Genomic DNA, 27866 nt, shown 5'->3' with positions numbered 1-27866 from the left:
CCATAATCAAATTTCTTGTGTCACCATGGTGAAACAAAAAAAATTACTCTGATATATTACGAAGTGATCAAAAATGGATGGGTGTTTTTTTGTGTTTGGCTTTATGGTAAGCTTCTCACTATTGTCTTGTTACTGTATGTATGTATGTATGTATTTACTGTATATGCATAACGGAACAACCGACCAAATAGTGTATAAGCTAAAAAAAACTGAATAAAGACTTTCAGCGGTTATAACACGTCGAATAAACTGCTTTTGGATACCAAAATACATTTTCATACTAGTTTGGAAAATAACCAGTAAACTGACTTTAGCCATGGTCGTTTCTGTTTAGTGGGCGTGGCCTGTGACTTATTATCATGCAGCTCCCGCTGAGCTCCTGTCTAGTGTAAATGCGGCACCTGGCACCAGCACCAGTGTAGTGGAAATGAGGCATGAGTGAACTGCTAATGTATTTGATCTGCCACGCCTACTTCGATCAAAGGATGCAGGCTGCTTGTCAGTACTACGTATTATGAAAATTACAGCAGGGGGCAGAGCTTTTTCTTACAAAGCCCCAAAGTTATAGCATTATCTTCCAATTAATGTAAAAAAAAAAATCTTCAGACACATTCTCAGTGTTTAAGTCTAGGCTTAAAACCTATTTATTTAACAAAGAAGTTTTGTAAATAGATTTGCCTTAGGTAAAGGAGCAGATCTGGGGGACTCATGGACGTGAAGTATTACGGTGAACTGGTATGTTTGTATGCTGTCTTGGTCGCTTTACATCTCAGGGAACCCTCATGTCTGTCTTTCCTTCTCACTCTTCACGTGGGAAAAAATGATTTAGTCAGCCACCAATTGTGCAAGTTCTCCCACTTAAAAAGATGAGAGGCCTGTAATGTTCATGATGGGTATACCGAAACTATGAGAGAAAAAATAAGAAAAAAAAAAAACAACAACAGAAAATCACATTGTAGGATTTTTAAAGAATTTATTTGCAAATTATGGTGGAAAAAAAATACTTGGGATGACACATTTCATCCTAACTCAATGCCTAGGTGATGACATTCCTTATTTTGCAGCCTACAACATATGCTTAACATTCCAAGCACATTGCTGCTGAGTCCACATTGCTGTCTGACATCTGACTTGGCCCAAAGACAAAGTATGTACACGTAGGTGCAGCTTCACACCTGAGAGACAATTACCATGGACGCTCACCTGAACCTTAACATGAACTGAAATGAAGATACTGTTTCTACCCTATTGTCATTTGAGGATCACATTTATTGATGAAAAAAAAACCTTCTCATTTGCTCTCTGTTTAAGTCTAATGATGCAGAACTACACTGGTAATAGTGTTGGTAATGAGTTCATAATTTTGTGATAAATTATGTTACAACTACAGTACTTATGAAAAAAAATATTTTAAACATTACTTTGAGTTAAACGTTTTTCTTTCATAGTCAATAAATATAAAATAAATGAAAACTGCAGCTTAAGATACAGACCATTTAGCCCAAACAGTACTTTTATTCATGCATGTTCAAGTCAATGCATTTGCTTTTCCTGCTGTAAGCAGGATTAAGGTACGTCTCCGGTGTGAACACGCTGGTGTTGATGGAAAGCACCCGGTCGATGAAATTTTTTTCCACACTGTAAACACTGATACGGCCACTCTCCCGTGTGAATACGCTGGTGATCTTTGAGGGTACGTCGCTGAATAAAACTCTTTCCACACTCGGAACACTGATATGGTCTCTTTCCCGTGTGAATACGCTGGTGATCTTTGAGGTTACGTGGCTGAGCAAAACTCTTTCCACACTCGGAACACTGATATGGCCTCTCTCCTGTGTGAAGGCGCTCGTGTTCTTTGAAACCACCTCGCAGAGAAAAACTCTTTCCACACTGTGAGCAATGATATGGCTTCTCTCCTGTGTGAACGTGTTGGTGGTTTTTTAAAGTACTGAGGCGAGCAAAACTCTTTTCGCACTGGGAGCACTTATACGGCTTCTCGCCAGTGTGAATGCGCTCGTGTTGCTGGAGTTGACTCTTGCAATAAAAAAAATTTCCACACTGTGGGCACTGATACGGCTTCCATCCTGTGTGATGGCGCTGGTGTTCATAAAGTGTACTCTGCCGAGTAAAAGTTTTCCCACACTGTGAGCAATGATACGGGTTTTCTCCAGAGTGAGTGCGCTGATGGACTTGAAAGGTTTTCTGATGAGTAAATTTTTCCCCACATTGTGAGCACTGATACGGCTTCTCTCCAGTGTGAATGTACTGGTGTTGTCGAAGTGCACTATTCTGAATGAAAGTTTTTCCACACTGCGAGCATTGATACGGCCTCTCTCCGGTATGGATGCGCTGGTGTTTTTGAAGAGTACTCTTCACAGGGAAACTCTTTCCACACTGTGAGCACTGATACGGCCTCTCTCCTGTGTGAATCCGCTGGTGTCGGGAGAGAATAGACCACTGAGTAAAACCCTTTCCGCACTGAGAGCACTGATACGGCCTTTCTCCTGTATGAAGGCGCTGGTGATCTTTAAGGTTTTTTCGCTGAGTAAAACTCTTTCCACACTGTGAGCAGTGATACGGCTTCTCTCCTGTGTGAACGCGCTGGTGTTGGGAGAGATTCCACTGCTGAGTAAAACTCTTTCCACACTGTGAGCAGTGATACGGCTTCTTTACTGTATGAATGCACTCATGTGTTTTGAGGGCATTCTGATAAACAAAACTCTTTCCACAGTCTGAGCAGTGGTGAAGAGTGTTGTATGATTCTGGGAAAGTGAAAGCAAAAAAATACAACTTTTTTAAACATCAAAACATTTTTTGATACATACAAGATAAGTTAATTTTTTTAATAGCTTCCCTCTTAAGAGCTACAGTATAGTCAAGCTGTACATGTTAGTCCTCCTGCCTAATAGGGTGCCAGTGCAGATCCAGACACAAACCTTAAATTGTCAGGCTTATTTAATTTTAAATATAATTAAATTGAACTGAAGTGATTTACACTAAGTATGAACAGACTTTACCATTCGTGGAGCACTTTTTGTTCCACAGGTATGCAAAGGCAGGACTGAGTTCTTTGGCGTACTCCTTTTCATACCACACTAAGAGCTCCTGTCCTGGGTTTATGGGTCGACAGCACCGATACAGAATTCCACCTCGATACTGAAATGCCACAAGATTCTGATCTCCGTCGTTGCGAGCGCAATTCACATATCTACAAGAAAGTGGCAAAAAGGGTGAAAAATTACATCAGAGTGACAGATCAAGATAAAGTATGAGACATACATCAGTGATGATAATAAGACAAATTCATTACAAAAATTAGGAGCTGCAAACTGTGACTAAACAAAGTTAAGTTAAGCCTTTATTTGTCACATATACATTACCACACAGTGAAATTCTTCCTTCGAATGATACACTACTCCTGGAGCAGATAGGGTTAAGGGCCAACAATGGCAACCTGGTGGAGCTGGGGCCAGGGGTCAGGGGTGGCTCAGTGGTTAAGGCACCGGAAGATCCCAGGTTCAAAACCCACAACCACCAAGTTGCCCCTGTTGGGCCCTTAACCAAGGCCCTTAACCCTCAACTGCTCAGATGTATAATGAGATTAAAATGTAAGTCGCTCTGGATACAGGAATCTGCCTGATGTCTAAAAGTAAATGTGAACCACCGACCTTACGATCAGTAACTTAGTGCCTTAGCCCTCTGACCTACCACTGTACCAACAACTGGAGTCCTCACCTCATCCAATTTGCATGCACTTCGCTTGTGGCATCTATGTATTCTTCACACTGCCTGCTCCTGTAGATCTGTAGAAAAACACCATACATTTCCATTTGTTTATTAATCAATGAATGCCTTAAAATTAAATGAGGTGCACAGCCACAGGAACCAAAATAAGGACAAATTGTTCCAATATCATGAATGCAGAGATAAATCTTTAGTTTTGATCATATCTTTAGTTTTGCAGAAAATCTTTAAAGTAACTTTTAAAGTAAAACTGGACCTACCAAAAGTGGTCTAAAAAAATGGTCCTTGGGTTCTGGAATTAATGTGGATGTTTTTTTGACACAACCCACCTACCTAAACATTGTTGCACACTAAGTATACCCTTCATGGAACATATTCCCTACTGACAGCTGTCTCTTACAGCTGGAAAGGGTCCCCTGCCCACTGCAAAAAAAAAAAATGTTCATAAATGATTTAAGGTATCATAAGGTAACACATTTTTATGATGTTACAGAGCTGCGAGAATTATTCTCAGACACGCTCATTCAACACACTTACACCAGTCTCAAAACACTGCAATCACAAATCAGTTAAAAAAACTCATGCGTTGGAACCCACTCGCAGCCATTCACCTGTACTGAGGCATTTGAGGCAGTAATACTTCGCCGTTTCTTTATAATCCTCCAGGTGGCACTGTTCTCACATTTCCATTCTGTGTGGGATGAATGAATGATTTGCCAAGCTCGGGTAAAGAAATAGTCACTTTATTTGCGGGTCGGGTTGGGGCGGGTCATTAAAAACAAAATTAAATAAAAAATCCATGTATGTTGCATGCAATTCCTTATAGCCTATATTAAATATTTGGAAATATCTATTTTCATATTTTATTAAGTTCTTTGATAAGGTTATGTCACGTGACAAGTCACGAAAGCGCCAAGCAGTTACCGCTGCCAGTCACAACAAAACAAAGAAATAAAAGTGAAAATAGAAGCCGAGGTGCGGGAGAAATTGAGGTCGCGACTTTACATCATTAAAAAAATAAAAAAGGTCAGGTTGCTAAATCTAATGTTTTAGCATTCTTTTTTTGCACAGCGAACGTAAAAAACGCTAAATAAACATTTGCGTGTGATAAATAAAAAAAAAAAAGTCAGTGGTTATTTAGCGTAGGCTGTAAACGCTAAAGTTGAAATACCTGCCCTATACAAATCTAAAATAAAAAATTGTTTAGCCTGGATTACAAACGCTGCTTTGTAAATGTTTAAAATGTGTATCATTATCTTGTTATTATATGACCTGATTTATCGTTCATATTCATAATCATATGTTGTTGCCAGTTTACAGGGCGACGTTTCCAAGCACTTTCAGGCTGAAATAAAGGCTGTTTTCATTTAAATTACAATGCCTAGTATGTCTATTTAATGGTCGCGGGTACGGGGCGGACTGGGGCGGGCCGAATAATTTCATAAAAGCGGAAAGTGGAAAAATACCCGACCCACGCATCACTAACGGACAACAAAAGAAATATGCGCTGCTTAGTAACAAGTGGCTTCGTGTTTAATTTAATTAGAAATTAAATGTTCTTTAAAAAACTCTTGTATTTGGACCTAAATTATACTGTTTTTGTGCTGCACTTGTTTTTTTAAATGAGAAAACTAATGGTAAAAATTTGAACAAAATCAGCACAAATGTAATATCGAATCGTGATATTTATAAAATCGTGATACTTGTAGAATGGCAGATTTAATCAAATTGGCACAGAGGTATCGTCATAATATCATATCAGGTGGTGACTGCTGATTCCCATCCCTACTCTACAACAGTAGAGTGCTGCTCTCAGGATGTTACAAGGCAATGCTTCAGAATCAAAATTTAGGCAAATTAAAGTTTTACTAATTCAATCCAATTTTTTATTAAATTTGATTTGTATAGCGCTTTTAACAATTGTCCCTGTCGCAAAGCAGCTTTACACGATCAAAAAAATTATTTAAGTTTTACTTAAATACTAAGATTTTTACTTAAATTACTAAGGATTTATTTCTTGGATAATCAGACCTCATTGATAAATATCGTTTTTTTTGTTCTTTGGCCTGTAAACAGACAGCTACAAAGACACCCAACTTTCGTGTCAGTTCTTGTCATTAAACAGGTTTGGTACGTATCCTAATTATATATTTGACAGGAGAGTTTGCAGGCTTATGTAGGTTGTATTGCTCTGGTACTGAATAAATGACTGATCCAGATTTGAAGGTTTGGCTTCAAGTGAAAAATTTATTTAGCTTGTAAAAATTTCGGTACTCCTGTGTAAATTTAACCTTGACAAGTTTTAAAGCTTAAACAACATACGCATGTGATTTCATTCAAAAACACATATGGTGAAATAGTTTTATATGAAGAGATGTCTGAAAAGAGTTTAAAGTGAACATAATATATTTTAGTCATTAGCAGGCTGATGGACCTCAAGCTGTGTTTAAAGTCTCTTCACACATAGTAGTGGTAACATTTTGCTGTTTAAAAAACGCACGTATGTTAAAAAGCTTTTTGATTAAAATTAGTATATTTATAACAAACTCACCACCCAGGAGTATCTGCTGTTCTTGGCTTTCTCTAGGTCTACTAGCTCTCCCTGGTAGGGTCCGAAATGTGCACCTACTGGAACAGTCTCCTCCTTATTAAACACCCCCAGACCTGCATCAGGAATACTGGAATTCTGAATCTCTAGTCCAGGAGGAAGAGTTAGTCTGGCTCGGTCAGAGACGCCCATGGGAACAGGAGTATCAGGGATGAAGAGAGGCGGGCCATGAACCTCACACTTGTTGTAGAAGACGGATTTGCAAACCTCACAGTCTGGGAGTAGAGAAAACACAAAGGGAAACAATGATGTCATATGTTTCTATTAAGTGTCTTTGTATCTAAGGGAAATATACAGTGGCTTAAAGGTTTAAGGCTCTGATCGGAAGGTTGGGGGTTCAAGCCCCAGCAACCATTGAGTCCTTGAGCAAGGCCATTAACCCTATCTGCTCCAGGGGGCGCTGTATCCTGCCTGACCCTGCACTCTGACCCCAGCTTTCTGTAGCAATAACAATTTCTAAGCTTTTATTCAGAATTGCCTTGTAAATATTTTAAAAATAAATAAAACATTAAGTGCTACTAATTCAAAAGAGACTCCAGAAGTCATGTGAGGTGTGTATAAGGTGGCAGTATTTATATACAGTGAGGTCAATAAGTATTTGATCACCCTGTGATTTTGCGAGTTTTCTTACTTAGAAATCATGGAGGGGTCTACAATTTTCATCATATGTGCATTTCCACTGTGAGAGACAGAATCTAAAAAGAAAAATCCGCAAATCACATTGTATGATTTTTTAACAATTTCTTTCGTGAATTACTGTGTCAAATAAGTATTTGAGTGTCAGAAATCTGGCTGATAAGCAGGTGATCAAAGACCTGTTATTTTGCTTTTAATGAGTCTAGCTACACTCTGCTCATGATTCTAAATTAGAAACACCTGTTTGAGGTCGTTAGCTGTCATAAAGACACCTGTGCAACCCACAATCAACCAAAGTCTAAGTAGCAACATGGGCAAAATCAAAGAGCTGTCAAAAGACACAAGAGACAAAATTGTAGACCTTCACAAAGCTGGAAAGGGCTACGGGGCATCAGCCCAACTACACAGAAGGAGCTAGTCAATGCTGTGAAGAGAGCTGAGACCATCGTTTCCAAGGCTACTATCAGTAATACACTAAGAAGTCATGGTTTATAATCTTGCATCCCAAGGAAGGCTCCCCTGCTTAAGTCAGCCCACGTCCAGGCCCATCTGAAGTTTGCCAGGGACCATCTGGATGATCCCGAGGAGTCATGGGAGAAAGTCCTGTGGTCAGATGAGACCAAAGTAGAACTTTTTGGTCTTAATTCCATTCGCCGTGTTTGGAGGAAGAAGAATGATGAGTATCATCCCAATAATACCATACCTACAGTGAAGCATGGGGCTGGAAGCATCATGCTCCGAGGGTGTTTTTCTGCACAAGGGACAAGACGACTGAATGGGGCCATGTATTGTGACATATTGGGCAAAAACCTCCTTCCCCTAAGTCAGAGCATTAAAGATGGGTCGTGGCTGGGTCTTCCAACAGGACAATGACCCAAAGCACACAGCCAGGAAAACCAAGGAGTGGCTCCGTAAGAAGCATATCAAAGTTCTGGAGTGGCCTAGCCAGTCTCCAGACCTAAATCCAATAGAAAATCTTTGGAGGGAGCTGAAACTTCTTGTTACACAGCGACAGCCCCAAAACCTGACAGATCTAGAGAAGATCTATATGAAGGAGTGAGCCAAAATCCCTCCTGCAGTGTGTGCATACCTGGTGAAGAACTACAGGAACCGTTTGACCTCTGTAATTGTTAACCAAGGCTTCTGTACCAAATATATATATATATTTTTTTACTCAAGTGATCAAATACTTATTTGACACAGTAATTCACAAATGAATTGTTAAAAAAAAAATCAATGTGATTTCTGGATTTTTCTTTTTAGATTCTGTCTCTCACAGTGGAAATGCACCTGTGCTGAAAATTGTAGACCCTCCATGATTTCTAAGTAAGAGAACTTGCAAAATCCCAGAGTGATCCAATACTTATTGACCTCACTGTATATATAAAAAACAATGGAACTTTTTTATAAAGAAAAAAAAAATCTTGCACATAGCTTTGCTGATAAATGATAAATTATAGTATCAACAGTATTTCTCTCAGAAAGGCTAGCACTTATATTATTTATTCTAAATCCTAATATGAAGAAACGTTCATAGTCGTTACCTCTGGCCTAATGAAATAGTGTATTGTGCTTTTAAAATGCACTAGAAAGTGTGTAGGGTGCAGCATTAGTGATGTCTTACACAGGTAGTCTTTATGGTCAGGATCTTCCGCTTTAATGCAGATATCATCAGGTGTGTTGTTGAGGTCGTCCTCATATTTGTGGATGTCCAGCTCCAGCGTCTCCTCTTTCTTCACACGGACTTCTGACACTTCAGGCTTCTCTTCATCTGAAGTCTCAGTTTTGAAGTTCTCACAAACCTAAAGACCAAACAATAACACTGACTCAAAAAAATTTTGATTTTCTTTTACACCACTCGTTATGTATAAAGAGATTTTGGGTGATTAGCAGGACAACATGTAGACCAGCAGGGAAGCGGCGCAATAAAATACAAGCAGTGGTTCAACTTGTTATTGTTATTGTAATTATTGCTTATTTGTAAAATAACTTATCATTTGTCATCGTACCTGTAAGAAAGGAGGATAAGGAGCTTGAGGCCGGCCGAAGGTGCGCTGTGTGTCTCCTTCTATACTCATTATGATAGATCTAAAAAAAGAGCCATTAATAATAATATTAATAATAATAATGGCCTCAGCATTTCCATAAAATGAAAAAAAATATTTTCCAATTTCCTAAAAATGTCCGATCTGTTTATCTCCTCTACTAAACACACGTGTGTCATGTCTCACTGGCAGACCTGGGCGGAGCTGAGTGACGAGCCGGAGGAGGAGGATCTTCTCATATGAGATCACATTAGAAAGAACATATTATTTAGGGGTGATCATAAATTATAGCCAATAATCGGTTGACTTCCTGTGCATTTGAGGCTACTGATTATAAAAATGGCTAGCAATTTGAATCATTAAAAAATCCTAAAACAGTCACAAGATTTCCCTTTAACTCAGTATAACTCAGTACCTTTTACTGATGAAATATACAGTATGGGATTTCTGAAACTTAGACTAGCGCTACAAACCTGTCAGTTTAGATCACTGAGTTTTGAAGTCGTGGATGTATAGCAGTGGTCCAACACTATCTAGTGCATTTTAAAAGCACAATACACTATTTCATTAGGCCAGAGGTAACGACTATGAACGTGTCTTCATACATAGATTTAGAGTGCTAGCCTTTCTGAGAGAAATACTGTTGATACCATAATTTATAGATTTTATGATTTCATAAGGCACTGATTTTATTTAGTTTCTTTCAGTTTCTCAGGAAGAGAGGACGAGGCAAAGCTATGTGCAAGATTTTTTTTTCTTTATAAAAAAGTTCCATTGTTTTTTTATATATACAGTGAGGTCAATAAGTATTGGATCACTCTGGGATTTTGCAAGTTCTCTTACTTAGAAATCATGGAGGGTCTACAATTTTCAGCACAGGTGCATTTCCACTGTGAGAGACAGAATCTAAACAGAAAAATCCAGAAATCACATTGTATGATTTTTTTTTTTAACAATTTATTTGTGAATTACTGTGTCAAATAAGTATTTGATCACTTGAGTAAAAAAAATAAATATATTTGGTACAGAAGCCTTTGTTAACAATTACAGAGGTCAAACGGTTCCTGTAGTTCTTCACCAGGTATGCACACACTGCAGGAGGGATTTTGGCTCACTCCTTCATACAGATCTTCTCTAGATCTGATAGGTTTTGGGGCTGTCGCTGTGTAACAAGAAGTTTCAGCTCCCTCCAAAGATTTTCTATTGGATTTAGGTCTGGAGACTGGCTAGGCCACTCCAGAACCCTGATATGCTTCTTACGGAGCCACTCCTTGGTTTTCCTGGCTGTGAGCTTTGGGTCATTGTCCTGTTGGAAGACCCAGCCACGACGATATATTATATATATAACATACACATGGTATATAAGGCATGACTACTCATTCATGTGACCACAGTACAAGCTTTTTATTCACTGTTATTTGAAGATAGAAGGAGTGACGTCACATTGGTGTAAAATGAGCGCGTGAAGGGGGAAACCGTTACCCAACGTTTGCCTCGAATGTGAATCGACTCGACAGTCTATCTGTGATCCAGACTTACACTCAGGATAAACAGTGCGTTACACACTGAGGGTAGTGAGCTTCAACACTGAACTGGAGATCCATTAGAGATCCTTTAGATTCACTTACCTCTGGGTTTAAAGCAGAACTTGGTTTAAATCCTCAGAATTATACGCTTCTATATTTAACTTAATCACTACTTCCAAATGCAAAACACTGTCAGAGATATTGTAGTTTAATGTGACAATTATTCTGGCTAAAGAGCTTTAAGATTATCACGCTTTTTTTATTATTATTGTTTGTTTTCTGTCGGTTTCAGTGCGTTTCTTCTGCGTCTAATGTGCGACTGATGTAAAACCACCATACAGGTGCATTACCGCCACCTACTGTACTGGTGCCTGGGGTTAAAGTATAGGTTTCGGCAGGAGCGTTGCTGCCCCTTGCGGCTGAACTGTATAACTACATCGAATCTATAACAAGTCCGGTTAAACTTTTTCTACACGTATATTAGGGCGTTAACTCTTCCAATAAACAGAGATTGATTTAAACGTCTAAATCATAATCACCGCTCATTTTCTTTTTACCCTTTCCCAAGTTTAGTTTTTGCGTTTGTAATAGTCATAGTGGCGTGCACTTGTGTGGTAATACCACAGCTGGCCACTAGATGGATCCAAATTCAGCACTGCAGTGACTCTTGTATCTGCTCAGGTTGAAATGTTCATTCATTTGCTTTATGTCCTTTTTTTTAAGGTTTCAAAACGTATCTATTCATAACATGTAGACTTCTGTTAATCATCCTTTTTAGAGCACTGAAATTTAATTCGGACTTGCTTAGTTTGTATTTTTGCTTAAATAAATTACTATTATGTCAAGTTTCACAGTTACAAATTATAAAATTATTGTAAGAAATAATTTCTAACAATCTATTATGTTTGTTTTTGTAATTTATTAATTTTATAGCACTCCACATCATGTGAAATGGCACACTGGGAGAAAAAAAATTAAAAAGAATTTAACCCTAATCCTTGTCTATACCGTTTTATTTTGTATTTAGGGACACTGGGGCCTGGAGCCGATCCCAGGAGGCCAAGGGGACGAGGCGGGGTGCACCCCGGACAGGATGCCAGTCCATCGCAGGGAACACACACATACACACACACTCATTCACATGCTACAGGCTATTTTGGGAACAGCAATTAGCCTAATCTGATGCTTGCCTACAAAGCTAAAAATGGCCCAGCACCCACTTACCTCTCTGCGCTAATTACACCACGCACTGCACCACGTTCCCTCCGATCCTCCAGCACTGCTCGCCTCATCCCACCATCTCTCAGGGATCGAGGGCGGCATTCATCCAGGCTCTTTTCTGTTCTGGCACCTAGGTGGTGGAATGAACTTCCTCTAGATGTCCGTACATCAGAGACTTTGACTATCCTTAAACGACGACTCAAGACGCATCTGTTTCTCCAGTACTTGGACTAAACCCCCCCCCCCCCCCAAAAAAAAAATAAAAAAAATAACTCAGATGTGTTGGACTAATGGTACTTAGTTATTAACCTAGTTAACCCAGTGTAAGTATGTATCCAATGTTGTAAACATTAAAGCACTTTTTGTAAGTCGCTCTGGATAAGAGCGTCTGCCAAATGCCTAAATGTAAATGTAAATGTAATCTGCAGATCTTTAGACTATAGGAGGAAACCGGAGTACCCAGAAGAAAACTACCAAGCATGGAGAGGACATGCAAACTCCATGCACACAGAGACGGGAATCGAACCAGGACCCTGGAGGTGCAAGGCGACAGTGCTACACCACCACTACTACAACCACTTCAGCACTAGTAAATCAATTATTTAAATTTATTACATAAATGCAGAAAAAGACAGTTGCTTCCACACTAGGAAACCAGTTATGCTTTTATATCTTCTACAAGCCTACTGTAACAACAGCTGACACCGTTGCTTAACTTTTCTTAATTGTGTACAGGTATGCATGTGTATGCATATTTCATAATTTTTTATTTTAACACTAATTTAGTTCATGTGAACACTAAATAAGAGAAGATGTAAAACAGTTCTCGAATAACAGTACAATATAAACCACATTTCATTTTGATCAGATTTGTGCTTACCCCTCCATCCATCTTTAACCGCTTAAACAAAGTTGGGTCGCGGGGGTAGCAGTTCCAGCAGGGAACCCCAAACCTCCCTTTCCCCAGCCACCTCAGCTAACTCTGACTGGAGAATCCCGAGGTGTTCCCAGGACAGTGTGGAGATATAATCCCTCCATCGAGTCCTTGGTCTGCCCCGTGTTCTCCTTCCAGCTAGACGTGCCAAGAACACCTCCCGAGGGAGGGGTCCTGGTGACATCCTTACTCGATGGCCGAATCACCTCAACTGACTTCTTTCCACACAAAGGAGTAGCAGATCTACTCTGAGTTTTTCACGGATGACTAAGCTTCTCATTTTTTTTCTAAGTGAAAAGCCAGTTACCCAGAAAAAAAGCCAGTCTGAGAAAACACATTGTATTGCATTGCTTGTATTCGCGATCTTGTCCTTTCTGTCATGACTCAACACTCATGACCATAAGTGAGGGTTGGAAAGAAGATCGACCGGTAGATGAGAGCTTTGCCTTTTGGCTCAACTATCTTTTCGTCACAACAGTGTGGTAAAGCAACTGCAATACCGCCCCCACTGCTCCAATTCTTTGGCCAACCCAATGTTCCATCACTTGTAAACAAGACCCCGAGATACTTAAACTCCTTCACTTGGGGTAACAACTCGCTTCCTACCTGGAGTAGACAATCCATCAGTTTCCTGCTGAGAACCATGGCCACAGATTTCGAAATGCTGATCCTTACCCCTGCGGTTTCACACTCAGCTGCAAACTGATCCAGCAAGCGCGGCAGGTCACAGACTGATGATGACATCAGGACCACATCATCTGCAAAAAGCAGCGATACAATCCTTAGCCCACGAAACTGGAAACCCCCTCCTCCACGGCTGCACCTTAATCCATGAAAATCACAAACAGGATTGGAGACAGAGCAGAGCCCTGGCGGAGGCCAACACCCACTGGAAACAAGTCAGAAGCAGGAGAGGAACTACCAGACCCCCATCATCAACGAGAGCCCAGTGGAGAGAGTGGACAGCTTCAAATACCTCGGTGTTCACATCACGCAGGACGTGTCATGGTCCTGTCACATCAACACCGTGGTAAAAAAAGGCCCGGGAGCGTCTCTACCACCTCTGGCGCTTGAGAGACTTTAGACTGCCCTCCAAGGTGCTCAGGAACTTTTACTCCTGCACCATAGAGAGCATCCTGAGGGGAAACATCTTAACCTGGTTCAGGAACAGCACCATGCAGGACAGACGAGTTCTACAGAGGGTCGTGCGCTTGGCTGAGCGCACCATCCGCACCGGGCTCCCTGACCTGCACTCATTGTTCAATCAATTGTCCTGTTTTTTAAAAAAAATGAAGGTCACAGGTGGTCGTGTAAGCATTTCACTACATATTGTACTGTGTATGACTGTGAAGTCTGACTTACTGCCCAAGATCTAAACACAGCTCTCACTTTCAGCATAAAGGGATTAGATGGCCTTGAGAAGTGACCCCCTCACCCCATACTCTCGCAGTACCTCCCACAGAAAATCCTGAGGGATCCGATAATATGCCTTCTCCAAATCTACAAAACACATGTAGACTGGATGGACATATTCCCAAGGCCGCTCCAGGATTCCTGCAAAAGTAAAAAGTTGGTCTGCTGTTTCACGACCAGTACGGAATCCATATTGTGCCTCTTCAATCTGTGGCTGACAATCATCCGAACCCTCCTTTCCAGCACCTTAGAGTACATTTTCCCAGGGAGGCTAAGTAGAGTAATGCCCTGTTGTAGTAGTGTATGCCCTGTTGTAGTAGTGTATAGTTGGTACACACCCTCTGGTCCCCCTTTTTAAAAAGGGGAACCACCACCCCAGTCTGCCACTCCTTAGGCACTGTCCCGGACATCCACGCAAAGTTAAAGAGCCGTGTCAACAAGACAGTCCCTCAACACCCAGAGCCTTCAGCATTTTCGGACGGATCTCGTCAATTCCCAGGGCTTTGCCACTGTGGAGTTGTTTAACTACCTCAGTGACCTGGCCCAGGGAGATCCTGCAGGTAATCATATAAGTAGTTTTATTTTTACTGCTTCTTCCCGCTACTCTGTTATTTGTTTCAATTGCTTTATATATATATATATATATATATATATATATATATATATAAAGAAATGGAAAATAAATATGTTTCATTTTATTTGAGTTTGATTAAATGGAATGATGAACATGGACACGAACGAGGAGCTTTTCAGAACATAGAAATACAATCAGAACTGTTAGAAATAGGCTAATAATTTGGCTTTTTTGCCAAACATTGAACACAAGTTATCCTTATTTCTCAATAAATAAAAATAAGTTCTGACCTTGCGCCTGTAAATAATTTTTATTTATTTATTTTTTTTTCATTTTTGTTGCTTTTGTGCAGTAGATAAATAATATAGTATTTGTTTTCAAAAAAATAATTTTAAGATAATTCCATTTTGTGGGAGTCCCGCGGTTATTTTTATTCTCCCGCAACCCGCACATACATGAGGACCTTACCGCCCGCACCCACATTTACCCATCAAATCTTGTCCCGCTCCTCACTCCGTGCGTTGGGTCCCGCGGGAGTGCAGGTCTCTAGTACAAGCAACCATAATACCAGTATTAAAACTGTGTAAAGACACTTCTGTCCCAATATGTTACAGACCAGTTGCTTTACCTCTCAGTTAAGGAAGACTACAGAACATCATGGTAGAGATGCCAAAACATTTTTTTAGAACCTAAATAATCTTTTATTCTCTTACTTTGTCACAGAGTAACTTACACTTTTGTATATCTTCTGTATATACTTTAGATGCTTACACAGATCCGTTATACAGTACCGTTGTATATTCATTGTACATCTCATATATACATACTGTACAGTACATATAATGTATACTTAGCCACATTATTGTATCAAATATACATTCCTGTCAGCTACTGCCTTTTCAATAATTCCTCAGATAACATTTAACCCCACAAACCTCTATTAGATGACTAAATTGTTTCATCATAATTTCGTGATTTTTTTTTTTTAATGGTAAAGGAGCAGATCTGGGTAAGTAGGCAACCTTTACTTTCTGCAGGTAAGTGAAGGGACAGTTGCTAGATTGAGCACAGCAGCTGGATTAGCATCGTTATTGGATCTTGTGATTTCTTATAAAAATGAGGAGGGGAGTTTACCTCGAGATCGGAAGGTCTGAGTCGTGCAGCAGACGATTAAAATGCAAAAATTGGCATGCAAATGGGGTGATGTTATACGCCCCAGGGACTTTAAAGGCAAGAACTGAATGTACCTGTTTAATCATCACTTTAAGGACAGCCATGAGAAGAATGCACAAGCTCCGCCGCCAGACGGAAAAGACACCGCACCTGATCAAGCTCGGGGTGCCAAGACGGGCAGACTGCCCACTGTTAATCTACGTGCTAGACCTCACGGCACCAGGTGGTCGGTCTACAAGACAACATCAAATATATTAACAACCCCTGGTGCACAGGACCATGCCAATGGATAAAATTTATTGTCCTGATGTAGAATTTATGCTGCTAAAGTGTAGACTTTATGTTTTGTTTTATGTTTCTTATGAATTTGCATCTTTTAAAAAAAAAAAAAAGAACAAAAAAAAAGGTACTCAGACATTCACAATTCAGGTGTGTTCTTCTGTTAATTATTTATTTAAGATTATTATTTTCTATGAAGTAAAAGTTATGCTTCTCTTCTCTATTAAAAGCTAAACGTGTAAATGCCCCTAAAGGCCTGGTGCAGCTCCTTAACCCTGCTTTCAGAGTGTGAAAGTTGTGTAGTGTGTCTTGGTCCACTTGTGGCTTTAACATAACTCCATAAAGAAAAATCTTTATCACACTGTGAGCACTGTTACAGCTCTGGTCTGATGGGGAAAAGCTGGTAATATTGAAAAGCAACCTGTCAAGTTTAACTCTTTCCACACTATGATCAGTGATTCAGCTTCTCTCCTGTGTGAGTGCGCTGGTGGACCTGCAAGCCACCCACTTGGTTAAAACTCTTCCCACACTGCGAGCACTGATACGGCTTCTCTTCGCTGTGAATGCGCTGGTGTTGCCGGAGAAGGGTCTTGGAAACGAAACATTTCCCGCACTGTGAGCAGTCATACGGCTTCTCTCCGGTGTGAGTGCGCAGGTGGATCTGCAAGCCACCCACTCGGGTGAAACTCTTCTCACATTGTGAGCAGTGATATGGTTTCTCTCCGGTGTGAACACGCAGGTGTTCTCGGAGGTGACTCGTGAAAGTAAAACTCTTCCCGCACTGTGAGCACTGATACGGCTTCTCTCCACTGTGAATGCGCTGGTGTTGTCGGAGAAGACTCTTCGAAGCGAAACATTTCCCGCACTCTGAGCACTGATGCGGCTTGTGTCCCGTGTGAAGGCGCTGGTGGTAGTTGAAATACCCCCGTTGAGTAAAACTCTTCCCGCACTGTGAGCACTGATACGGCTTCTCTCCGGTGTGAACGCGCTGGTGTTGTCGGAGATGACTCTTGAAAGCGAAACTCCTCCCACACTGTGAACACGGATACGGCTTCTCTCTGGAATGAATGCACTGATGTGTTCTGATGGCGTTCTGATCACTAAAACTCTTTCCACAGTCTGAACAGGGGTGAATTTCCTCCTGTAGATAACTGTGGGAAGTGTTAGAACTGAGGGCATTAGATGATGTTGACTGACTCCTGAAGCTTTCCCGCAGTCCCACAGACTTTTTGTAGTGGCGTCTCTGGATGTGTTTGTCTAGGTAAATTTGAGATGTGTAGGAAAGATTACATGTGGAGCAGGAAAAGACTTGCAACAGAGTATTGTTTAATTCTGGAGTAACGAAAAGACAAAAATATTAGAAATTAAAGGAGTGTCTGAGGTTAGGGAAAAAACTTTGAGATGTCCATAAAGAATTACTAATCTGTAATTTAAGAAATTAACACAAGAGAAAAAGTGGATTTGACTGTGTTCAATTTGATGAGATTCAGTGTCACCATCTTGGCCTTGACTGTGACGGTGTAGTGTTCACATCTAATTAACAGTGGCAACTAATCCTGCAAGAACTGAACCAATTTAATTCAAACATTTAGTATGTTTATGATATGATACTTCTTTTAGCTTGACTGCGAACCTCATGAGCTCCTTTACTCATGAAGTTCTGTCCTGATCTTAGTCTTGTCCATTATCTATATGCCAATTTTTTTTAACACACTCTCACACATCAATTAATAAAAGCCTGCTGTAACAAACTTTTGTTTAAACTAAAAAACGCCAAGGCCACAGTGCCGTGAAAAAAAGGATTTGCCCTTTCTTGATTTAAACTTTTTTTTTTGCACGTGTAACTTGAATGATGGAAATCATAAAGCAAATTTTTATATTACACAAAGATAACCAGAGTAAATACAAAATGCATTTTTTAAATGATGGTTCAATTTATTAAGGGAAATAAAAACTGTCCCAACAAACCTGGTCCTCTGTGAAAAAGTAATTGCCCCCTTGCTAAATCATAAGTGAACTGTGATTTTTGGAAAGCTGCGTTAAATTACACTTGCGATACCCAGGCCTGATTACTGTCAGAGCTTGTTAAATTAAAAAATTACTTAAATAGAATAGAAAAGTAAAGCATGCTACAAGATATCAAAAAGCAATATGATTCAAGAAAATTTAAGAACAGATGAGACACAAAGTAACTGACATGTATCAGTCTTGAAAGGCTTACCAAGCTTACCAGGCTTTGGGACTGCAGTGAACCACAGTGAAAACCATTATGCACAGATGAAGAAAACTCGAAACAGGAATAAACCTTCCCAAGAGCTGCTGATCGTCCAAAATTACGTGAAGAGCACAATGACAACTTCCAAGAGGAAGGTCACCGCTGACCAAAAAAACCCCACAAAAGCTTATCTCACATTTGCCAAAAAAAAATATCTTTAGTTATCCCCAAGACCTTTGGACAAATATTCTGTGAAACATTTTATAAAAAGCTCATCATACCAACGATCACACACGTTGGTGGTAGTGTAATGGTCTGGGGATTTGCAGCTTCAGGATCTAGACAACTTTTACATAATTAATGGAACCATGAAATTCCTGAATGACACTCCTCTGAATGGCCCAGAAAAACTCAATTAAGGTTTCGGAGTGGCCTTATTAAAGTCTGCACTTAAATCTGATTAAGATGCTGTTGCACAACCTTAAACAGGTTACTCATGCCCGAAAACCTTTCAATGTGGCTGAATTAAAACCATTCTGGACTGTTATCGCAAACGCTTGGGTGGCACAACCAGTTATGGTTTAGGGGCAATTACTTTTTCACATAGGGACAGATTGGTTTGGACAGCTTTTATTCCTTAATAAATTAAATAATTATTTAAAAACTGCATACTTAATCTGGTTATTTTTGTGTAATATGTGACATTTTTTGCTTGATTAACTCCATCATTTAAGTGTAACAAATATGCAAAAAGAAAAAAAAAAAAAAAAAAACTACATTTACAGCACTGCATCTCACTTCATTATGAACTGGCTCTTACTCTCCTGATTCTTGAATCTGATGAAACAGCAGTATTTAAATGACCATGAAAAAAGATTCATCACATTATTTATTAGCACCTAGAATAATATAGATTATAGCAAGGGGTAGAGCTTTTCCCAACAAAAAAATAAATGAACAATAGAACAAGTTTCAATTTAGTGTTCTCAAAACTGAGGTATAGTCTTAATTCCTACGTTTTGATTTAAAACCTCTTGGTTTTTGTTAAATATCTATAGGGTAAAGGTGTAGGTCTTTGGGTTGACAACATTATGAGAATTATGGTCAAGCCGCACGTTAGTCCTAGTGCCTAATGGGATGCCAGATTCTGATACAGACGAACACTGACTGTCATGGCTTTTACACTTTAAAATATAATTAAATAAAACTGAAGTAAATTGCAGTATGTATGAATAGACTTTACCATTTGTGGAGCATTTTATGTTCCACAAGTAGTCAAAGGCAGGACTGAGTTCTTTGGCGTACTCCTCTTCATACCACACTAAGAGCTCCTGTCCTGGGTTAATGGGTCGACAGCACCGATACAGAATTCCACCTCGATACTGAAATGCCACAAGATTCTGTTCTTCATCATTACGAGTGCAATTCACATACCTACAAGAATGTGGCAAAAGGGAGAAAAGTTTAAAAGTCAAATCAGAGTTACAGACTAAGAGTAAGCATGAGGCAGATATCAGTGACATAAGTAAGATGAATTTATTGTAAAATCAACTTCTGCATTAGATCCTATACATACACATTTTCTTAAACAAATAATGCCAGCAATATCTGAACCCCTGTTAAAAACTCTTAACTCTTCACTTAGCCGTGGGTATATATAAAAGGAGATATTTCTCTTACAGTTCCAAAATCTTAAACTAGCAGTTATATCACTAATTAAGAAACTGACCATGACCCCCATCAGCTGTCCAACTACAGGCCAATATTAAACCTCCTCTTCATCGCCAAGTTCCTAGAAAGGTTAGTAGTGCAGCTATCCTTGTATATACATAGAAATAGCTTAGATGAAACGAATAAGTCATGATTTAGGCCTTGTAACAACACAGAGACTATTGGCCTCTGATCAGAGTTGCATCTCTTTACTTGTGTTGCTTGACCTTTGACACCGCTGATCGCCGTCACCCTTGGCTTGCTCATCAGAAACATTTCATTTATTCATCTCATTATTATCTAGACATATTTTTCTCACACATACACAATTTATTATTATTATTATTTTATTAACATTTTTTTTATGAATTTCTTTCATTTTTGTGAAGCTGCTTTGAGACAATGACCATTGTTAAAAGCGCTATATAAATAAAATTGAATTAAATTGAAAATACTGATCATAGTATTCACCTTCATGGGTTACAAAATGTGGTAGGCATTAAGGGAACAGTCCGCTCCTGGCTCAGGTTCTACTTCACTGACCCTTATGACTTTGAAGGTTTACTGTAAATGGTGACTATTCTGCATGCTCTCAAGGCAAGTTTGGTGTTCCACAGGGTTCGGTTTTAGGCCCACTGTTATTATGCTTCCTCTGAGCAACATAATTTAAAAGAATGGTATTAGTTTTCACTGTTATTCTGATGGCACACATCATATATGCAAAGAAATATGAGAAAAGTCAACTTAATAAAGTTGACCAATGTGTGAAGGACATAAGAGACTGGACTTCTTTCGGCTTAACCGTAACAAGACAGACGTTTTAGTCATAAGACCACATGCACGGTCACCTCTTTTGAGTGGACTTACGCTTTACTGTCTGGTTGTTCAACTAGGTGCATAAACAAGCTTCAGTTAGTCCAAAATGCAGCAGTGAGACTCCTCAGTAGAACAAGAAGATACGAGCACATCCCCTCTATCTTATCCAGACTGCTTTGGCTCCCAGGCAAATTTTTAATAAATTTAAACTACTATGTTTGACCTAGAAAGCATTAAGTGCCACAGTCCTACAGTACCTGACTGAAGTTCTAGTGTTATACGCTCTGCCACGCCTGCTTCGATCAAAGAATGCAGACTGCTTGTTAGTAACATGTATTATGAAAACTACATCAGGGGCGGAACTTTTGTTACAGTCTGAGTGTTTAAGTCCAGGTCAAAAACTAATTTATTTAGCCAAACTTTTTTGTAAATAGATTTGCCCTAGGTAAAGGAGCAAATCTGGGGAACACATGGATGTAGATTATTATGGTGAACAGGTATGTTCAGATGCCTTCTTCCCTACTCTGATCGATTACTCAGGTTTGTTGATGGTGAAGTGATTGGTTTTTTTATACAACAGGGAGTCCACAAGTCTGTGTTTCCTTAGTGTGTTTTTAGTTATGCTTTAGTTACTCCTGCCAAAGTCTATGCTTCCACTCTGCATTAAATATATATTCATCTTATACATTATGTGACTGTGACCATACCTAACTGTTATGTCTTCTCATCTTTTCATCTCCTGTCTCTCTTTCTGTTGATCTATACATTTCGCTACAGAGCTGCCAGTGATCCAGACACCCATCCTCCCTATTTGGACCTGTCTGACTCATCCTGGTGTCCCAATTCTGGTTAGAGATCTTGTCACATGGATGCCCCGTGTGGTTTGTTTGGGATGCATGTGGTGACTGGGGACGGTTCCACTTAATAGATCATAAAGATCATAGATCATTCACCATCATAAAGACCACAGCTGATGCAAATAGCTGTTCTCTGAGGACTTGTGACTGCTGTCGCTCAATAGTTTAGGACTGGAATTTCTTACTGTTTTGAACCTGAGCCTATAACAACGAACTGGACTCCATATTAACCTAAGGACATCAACTGTTATACTAAACTTCCAGCCTCCTAATACACCGTATGACTGCAGATCAATCCCTGCTATCCATTATCACCCATATGAGGATGGGTTTCCTGTTGAGTCTGGTTCCTCTCAAGGTTACTTCCTATTACCATCTCAGGGAAATTATGTAATTGATAAAAGCACTATACAAATAAAAATTTTTTTTTTTTTAATTTAGGAGTCAGGAGCTATAAAATCAATGAGGGTGGCAGGGGTAGCATGGTGGTTAAGGTGTTGGGCTGCTGAAACAATCGTGCCTCGAGCTGGCAACCTGACTCTATAAGTAACTCCCACATAAACGATGGATATACCTGCAGGGTGGGGAGTATCTGACGCCCGATGTGCTGGGTCAACGATAAAACAAAGACACAAGAGTTGGTTCATTCCTTACCTCATCCAATTTGATTCTGTTTCTCTTGTGGCATCTATGTATTCTTCACACTGCCTGCTTCTGTAGATCTGTATACAAATATACAGTTTTATTTTCTTCTTTAAACCAATCAATGCACATGGTACACAGGAATCAAAATGATGACTCCAATAGTCACATTATGCCAATAGTTGCATTATCACTAAAGCAAACTTAAAGGTCTTGGACAAGGAGTCAACCAATATGATTTTCAGGGCCAGTGGCTATACTGATTATTTATAATAACCTTGTTGAAATACTTTTAAGCCTTTCAACCTTGTTGAAATACTTTTAACTTGTTTAACACTAGAATTACTAGAAATGGCTTTCCGGTGCAGTGCATCTGCATTCAGCGTTAGTATTTGGTTTGGCCAGGTAAGTCAGAAAAGGATAGAGTGCTGTGAAGCTTGCAACCGGAAGGTCTTTGCTAAGATTTGGCTGAGAAGGAGACAAGACAAAAATCATCAGGGGCGGAACTTTTGTTACAGTCTGAGTGTTTAAGTCTAGGTCAAAAACTAAATTATTTAGCCAAGCATTTTTGTAAATAGATTTGCCTTAGGTAAAAGGAGCAGATCTGGGAGACACATGGACAAAGAGTATTATGGTGAACAGGTATGTTTAGATGCCGTCTTCCCCACTCTGAGCGATCACTTTTGTTGTCAGTGAAGTGATTGTTTTTTTTTTTTTTTACAACAGCCCACAAGTCTGTGTTTCCTTAGTGTGTATTTTTAGTTATGCTTTAGTTACAAAACAAAAATAGTGTTAGTAGGCAAATTGTTCCCTGTCCCCTTTTTTAAAAATATTCCTGACTTTAAAAAGTTACACAGGCAAGGTCTCAGAAAGGCACCTAACCTGGGGTCTCAGATGTTAGCACCTTGCTTAGTATTTCTCTTGTCCTGGATATATGCATTCTCTTACTCTCAGTGCTCCGCTTTTTTCTGCTCTGTCCTTTCCTGTAGACAACGTCTGTGTTGCATTTCCAGGTCGAGCAGTGGTCAATATGACATCCAAGGTATCTGTAGCTCTCCACCACCTCCTGACCCAGAATGTAAACTGTGCTTGGTGTAGACTTGATTACCCTGAGATCCACCACCATCTCCTTGGTCTTGATCACATTCAGGATGAGGTGGTTTCTCTTGGACCAATCCATTAAACTGTCCACTAGACCTTTGTACTCTGCTTATTAACCATCATTAACACACCCCACAACTGCAGTTATCTGAGAACTTCTGCAGATGACTGGTTTCAGGGTTGCACTGGAAGTCGAAGTTAATAATGTCAAAATTTTACAATTAATTCATAACAAACTCACCACCCAGGAGTATCCACTGTTCATGGCTTCCTCTCGGTCTACTAGCTCTCCCTGGTAGGGTCCGAAATGTGCACCTACTGGAACAGTCTCCCCCTTATTAAACACCCCCAGACCTGCATCAGGAATACTGGACTTCTGAATCTCTAGTCCAGGAGGAAGAGTTAGTCTGGCTCGGTCAGAGACGCCCATGGGAACAGGAGTATCAGGGATGAAGAGAGGCGGGCCATGAACCTCACACTTGTTAAAAAAGACAGATTTGCAAATCTCACAATCTGGGAGTAGAGAAAACACAATGAGAGAAAATTATGCTCAAATGTGCATGTAAAGGTTCTGTATATCTGTGTATGTTTATGACAAAATGACTTAAAACTTTATTTTTCCCAACAAGAGTGCAAATAAATGGTCAGGTAAGAAGTTTGTGTTAGGAATAAAATCATGTTCATTAACATGAGACCGTGATGTGATTACAATATTCTCAATACTGTGAGCTGCTTGGTCAGACTTACATTTAAGTAAGTATTTAATATAACAAATACAAAAATTATTAATAACATAACTTAAAAATAAAAAAAAATCCACAAACATCCATGTTTGTGTGGGCCAACAACTGTGATTTTTTAAAATAAATTAGACCTTTGTACATCACATAAAAGGAATTGAAATAAAGCACTATAATTATACAATTATAGTCGACCCACAAAATTGGCATGGATTATATTCTTAGAGCACATGCAAATTGTGAAAATATGTGAATTTTGGATGTAGTAAAAAAAATATATATATATAAATTCTTATTTATATAGTTTAAACCCTAAATCTGCTCCCCAAACACTTTAATTTCATTTAAACCAACTCAGCATAATACATTACCCTCAAAAAAACGTAAATCTGTATACTGTACAGTACTGTACTACTGTGTCTCCCACAGTGCTAGAATATAAAATACACGTTATCTCTACTGTATACTGTATGTACTGCAATTTATGCAAGCGTGTTTTCTTCGGTATGTGCTGTCATTTTCTTTGGTATAAGTACTGTAAAGAACACTTATTAATTAGGTTCTAAAGAAAAATCTGTGAACGACTGAGGCAGTGGATTATGAACTGTGACTTCAACCGTATATGTAATTAATAATTTAAGTGTTGAATTTCAGCTTCAATTCAATGTGTTTAACAAAATTTTTATTTTTTGAGTGGATAAGAACACGAGTGTGAATGTGAAATACAACATGTGCTTTAATGTACAGATAAAAAGATAAAGCTGTGTCCTGATTCCTTTCCGACCCTCACCCTGTCACACCCTCTTACTGTAATTCACACAGTATCAGACATTGTGCTGAGTGAAATCATTACTGAGAGTGTGACTAAGTGACGCTCTCAGTGGCCTCTTACACAGGCAGTCTTTAGGGTCAAGATCTTCCTCTTTAATGGAGACATTTTCAGATGGGCTGTCAAGGCCGTCCTCATGGCACGAAGTCTCTGTTTTAACGTCCTCACGCAACTACAGATCAAACAACAACAGCAAGTTCAGGAAAGTCTTATATTTTTACCCTGTGTTATGTGTTGTATTTGCTGGGCAATGAATTTGAGCGTGCAATTTCTTTTCCCAAAAAATTGCTGTATATACACAGGAAGTGTTCAACAGTCACAAACCAAATACCCAAATACACACACACAAACACACACCAAACACAATTTACCTGTGAGAGAGGAGTCTTCCTGGAAAAGCACCGTATGTCTCCTTCTGTACTCATTATAACAGATCTAAACAAACATTAATAATAATAATAATAATAATAATAATAATACATTTAATGTAAAAAAAAAAAAAAAAAAAAAACCAATTGACACCACAAACTCTGCCACGTTTTTTTTTTTTTTTTTTTTTACAGCTGAATGTACTGGCTTTGTGAAACATTGTGGAAAATAAATATTTAAAATGAATTAAATTAAGGAATGGGTTACTTTGTTGCTCCTTGATCTAAATTCTATGAGGCATCTTATTAGACTTCACTAATTAAGAACATTATTCTCCATACTGGGTATCGGTGCGATTCCTGTAATACTGGAGATGCACCACTGTTTGTCAAACAGGGTATGAGGAGAAATACTTCTATTTAAGTATGTACCTGCCAATACCTAGAACCAATTATAGTTATTAGGGGAAAAAATAAATTAGACATAAGTGGACAAAAACAGTGTCCACAGACACTCACTCAATCAATATCTATAGCGCTTTATCCTTTAATCAGAGTCATGGAAAGCCTGGAACCTATCCCCTAATTTTTTTTTTTAAATAAGTAATTAAGTAAACGCCAGGATTTTTTTTTTATTAAGAAATTTACAATCAGTGCATCTCTAATAAGTAATGTCATTTGTTTCTTTTATTTATAATATTCTAATTTTAATTAATGTTGATATACATTCTTAATGTTCTGTTTTATCTAATGTCTATCCATTTTTTATTTTATTAATGTTTAAAAAAATAATTTACTGTACAGTGGAACCTCGAATTACGAGTAACGTGGTTTGCGAGTGTTCCGCAAGACGAGCAAAGATTGTAAATAAATTTTGATTGAAGTAATGTCATTAGTTTCTTTTATTTATAATATTCTAATTTTAATTAATGTTGATATACATTCTTAATGTTTTGTTTTATCTAATGTCTATCCATTTTTTATTTTATTAATGTTTAAAAAAAATAATTTACTGTACAGTGGAACCTCGAATTACGAGTAACGTGGTTTGCGAGAGTTCCGCAAGACGAGCAAAGATTTTAAATAAATTTTGATTGAAAAACGAGCATTGTCTTGGTTTACGAGTACCGAGTATCATGTATCACGCATACGCTTCCTCGTTTTGACGCCGAGCGTCACGTAATCACAACTGAGCCAACGTTTTTTCTCTCTCTTGTTTTTTTGGCTCCATCATTACTGTAACTGAAATAAACGACACAAGCTTTAGCAGGCATCAAATGAGAGCAACTGTACTAAGGGGGAAAGTTACTGGACAAATACATCTTCAGCTGGTGGACAGTAAAATAATGTAACTCACTGGTCATTAACTGGTTCAGCTATGACAGTCGGCGGATGCAGCAGGCTGAATGGATGACGAACCATCTCACTCAGCGTGGACGTAACAGGTTGATTTTCATACCTGAACACAGCAGCACAGGGAAAGAGGTCAGACTGTTAAACTACTGCTACAGTCTTACTCAGAGTGCTAGAGAAAGTTCTGGTGGGATTTACAAGCACAAACAATAACAATATAAATTATTAGTAAATATTAATTCACAACTTACCAGTCGAGCAGAAATAACGCTAAATCTGTGTCCGTTTGGAGATGACTCCTCTCCCTCAACTCTCTCCATCTGCTGAAAGCAGCGCCGATATAAATCCCTGACCCCGAATCATTTCTGTCAATCGCTTTTTGATTTCCTTGCTCTTCTTCAGACTTTTCTTCTTTCTTGCACTTCTTTTTTATAGATGCTGGCTCAGCTGAAACAGGAACTGAGAGCTTGCTAGCCTGAGAGTCGGCCATAGTGACGTCTGAAGGCTCGCTGGAAAGAGAGCAGTAGAACTGAAGAGCTTCTAAATTAAACTACCGCCTTTAGAAAACCTCTAATAGTAAAAACAGAAATCTAGATATTTTTACTTCGTTATCAAAAATTGCACGCATTAAAAGCCTCATGCGTCCGTGCGCTCACTGTCAAGTTGAGTTTTGACACTTTGGAGGCATTTGAGGCGGTAATACGTTGCTGGTTCTTTATAATCCTACAGGTCGCGCACTCTGAACTATTTACACATTTTCATCCCGTGTGGTAGGAGTAAATTATTTGCCAAGATAGTTTATAAACAATGATTACGGCGGATGATATAACAGAGATATGCGATGCTCAGTAACAATGTAGCTTTGTGTTTAATTTAATCTTTAGTTAAATGTTAAACTCTTGTATTTGAAGTTATTTTGTAGCATTTAAACGCTGACAACTAATGTTATAAGGAACGGGCTACATTTAATTAATATGTAAACTTTTCTAAAGGTTTACAATTGTAACCAAATCAGGGACAATGTGACATTGAATCGGAATATTAATGAAATCGTGATACTTTCTTGCAATTTTATTCAAATC

General features: G+C 39.0%; 1 protein-coding gene across 2 annotated transcripts in view; it reads right to left on the bottom strand.

The window, feature by feature from the left end:
* Positions 1-971: 971 nt before the first annotated feature.
* Positions 972-27866, bottom strand: part of LOC128523654 (zinc finger protein 883-like) — a 44402-nt gene continuing 17507 nt past the window's right edge. Inside the window, exons 1-7 of one of the 2 annotated variants that reach the window (XM_053495706.1) lie at positions 10662-10851; positions 8998-9076; positions 8613-8790; positions 6296-6567; positions 3736-3803; positions 3018-3208; positions 972-2762 (exon numbers count right to left, since the gene is read on the bottom strand). In XM_053495706.1, coding sequence (XP_053351681.1) covers positions 1567-2762; positions 3018-3208; positions 3736-3803; positions 6296-6567; positions 8613-8790; positions 8998-9066 — 1974 coding nt within the window. In that variant the 5' untranslated portion in view covers positions 9067-9076; positions 10662-10851 and the 3' untranslated portion in view covers positions 972-1566. Of the gene's footprint in view, positions 2763-3017; positions 3209-3735; positions 3804-6295; positions 6568-8612; positions 8791-8997; positions 9077-10661; positions 10852-16513; positions 16515-16617; positions 17411-19611; positions 19803-27866 lie in introns of those variants that run through there. The other variant, XM_053495707.1, reaches the window with a different exon arrangement.

This window comes from Clarias gariepinus, chromosome 5 (assembly GCF_024256425.1).
Source record: "Clarias gariepinus isolate MV-2021 ecotype Netherlands chromosome 5, CGAR_prim_01v2, whole genome shotgun sequence".
In the NCBI taxonomy this organism is placed as follows: Eukaryota; Metazoa; Chordata; class Actinopteri; order Siluriformes; family Clariidae; genus Clarias; species Clarias gariepinus.
The sequence above is the reverse complement of the archived record's forward strand: the minus strand, read 5'-3'. Positions and strand labels throughout refer to the sequence as shown.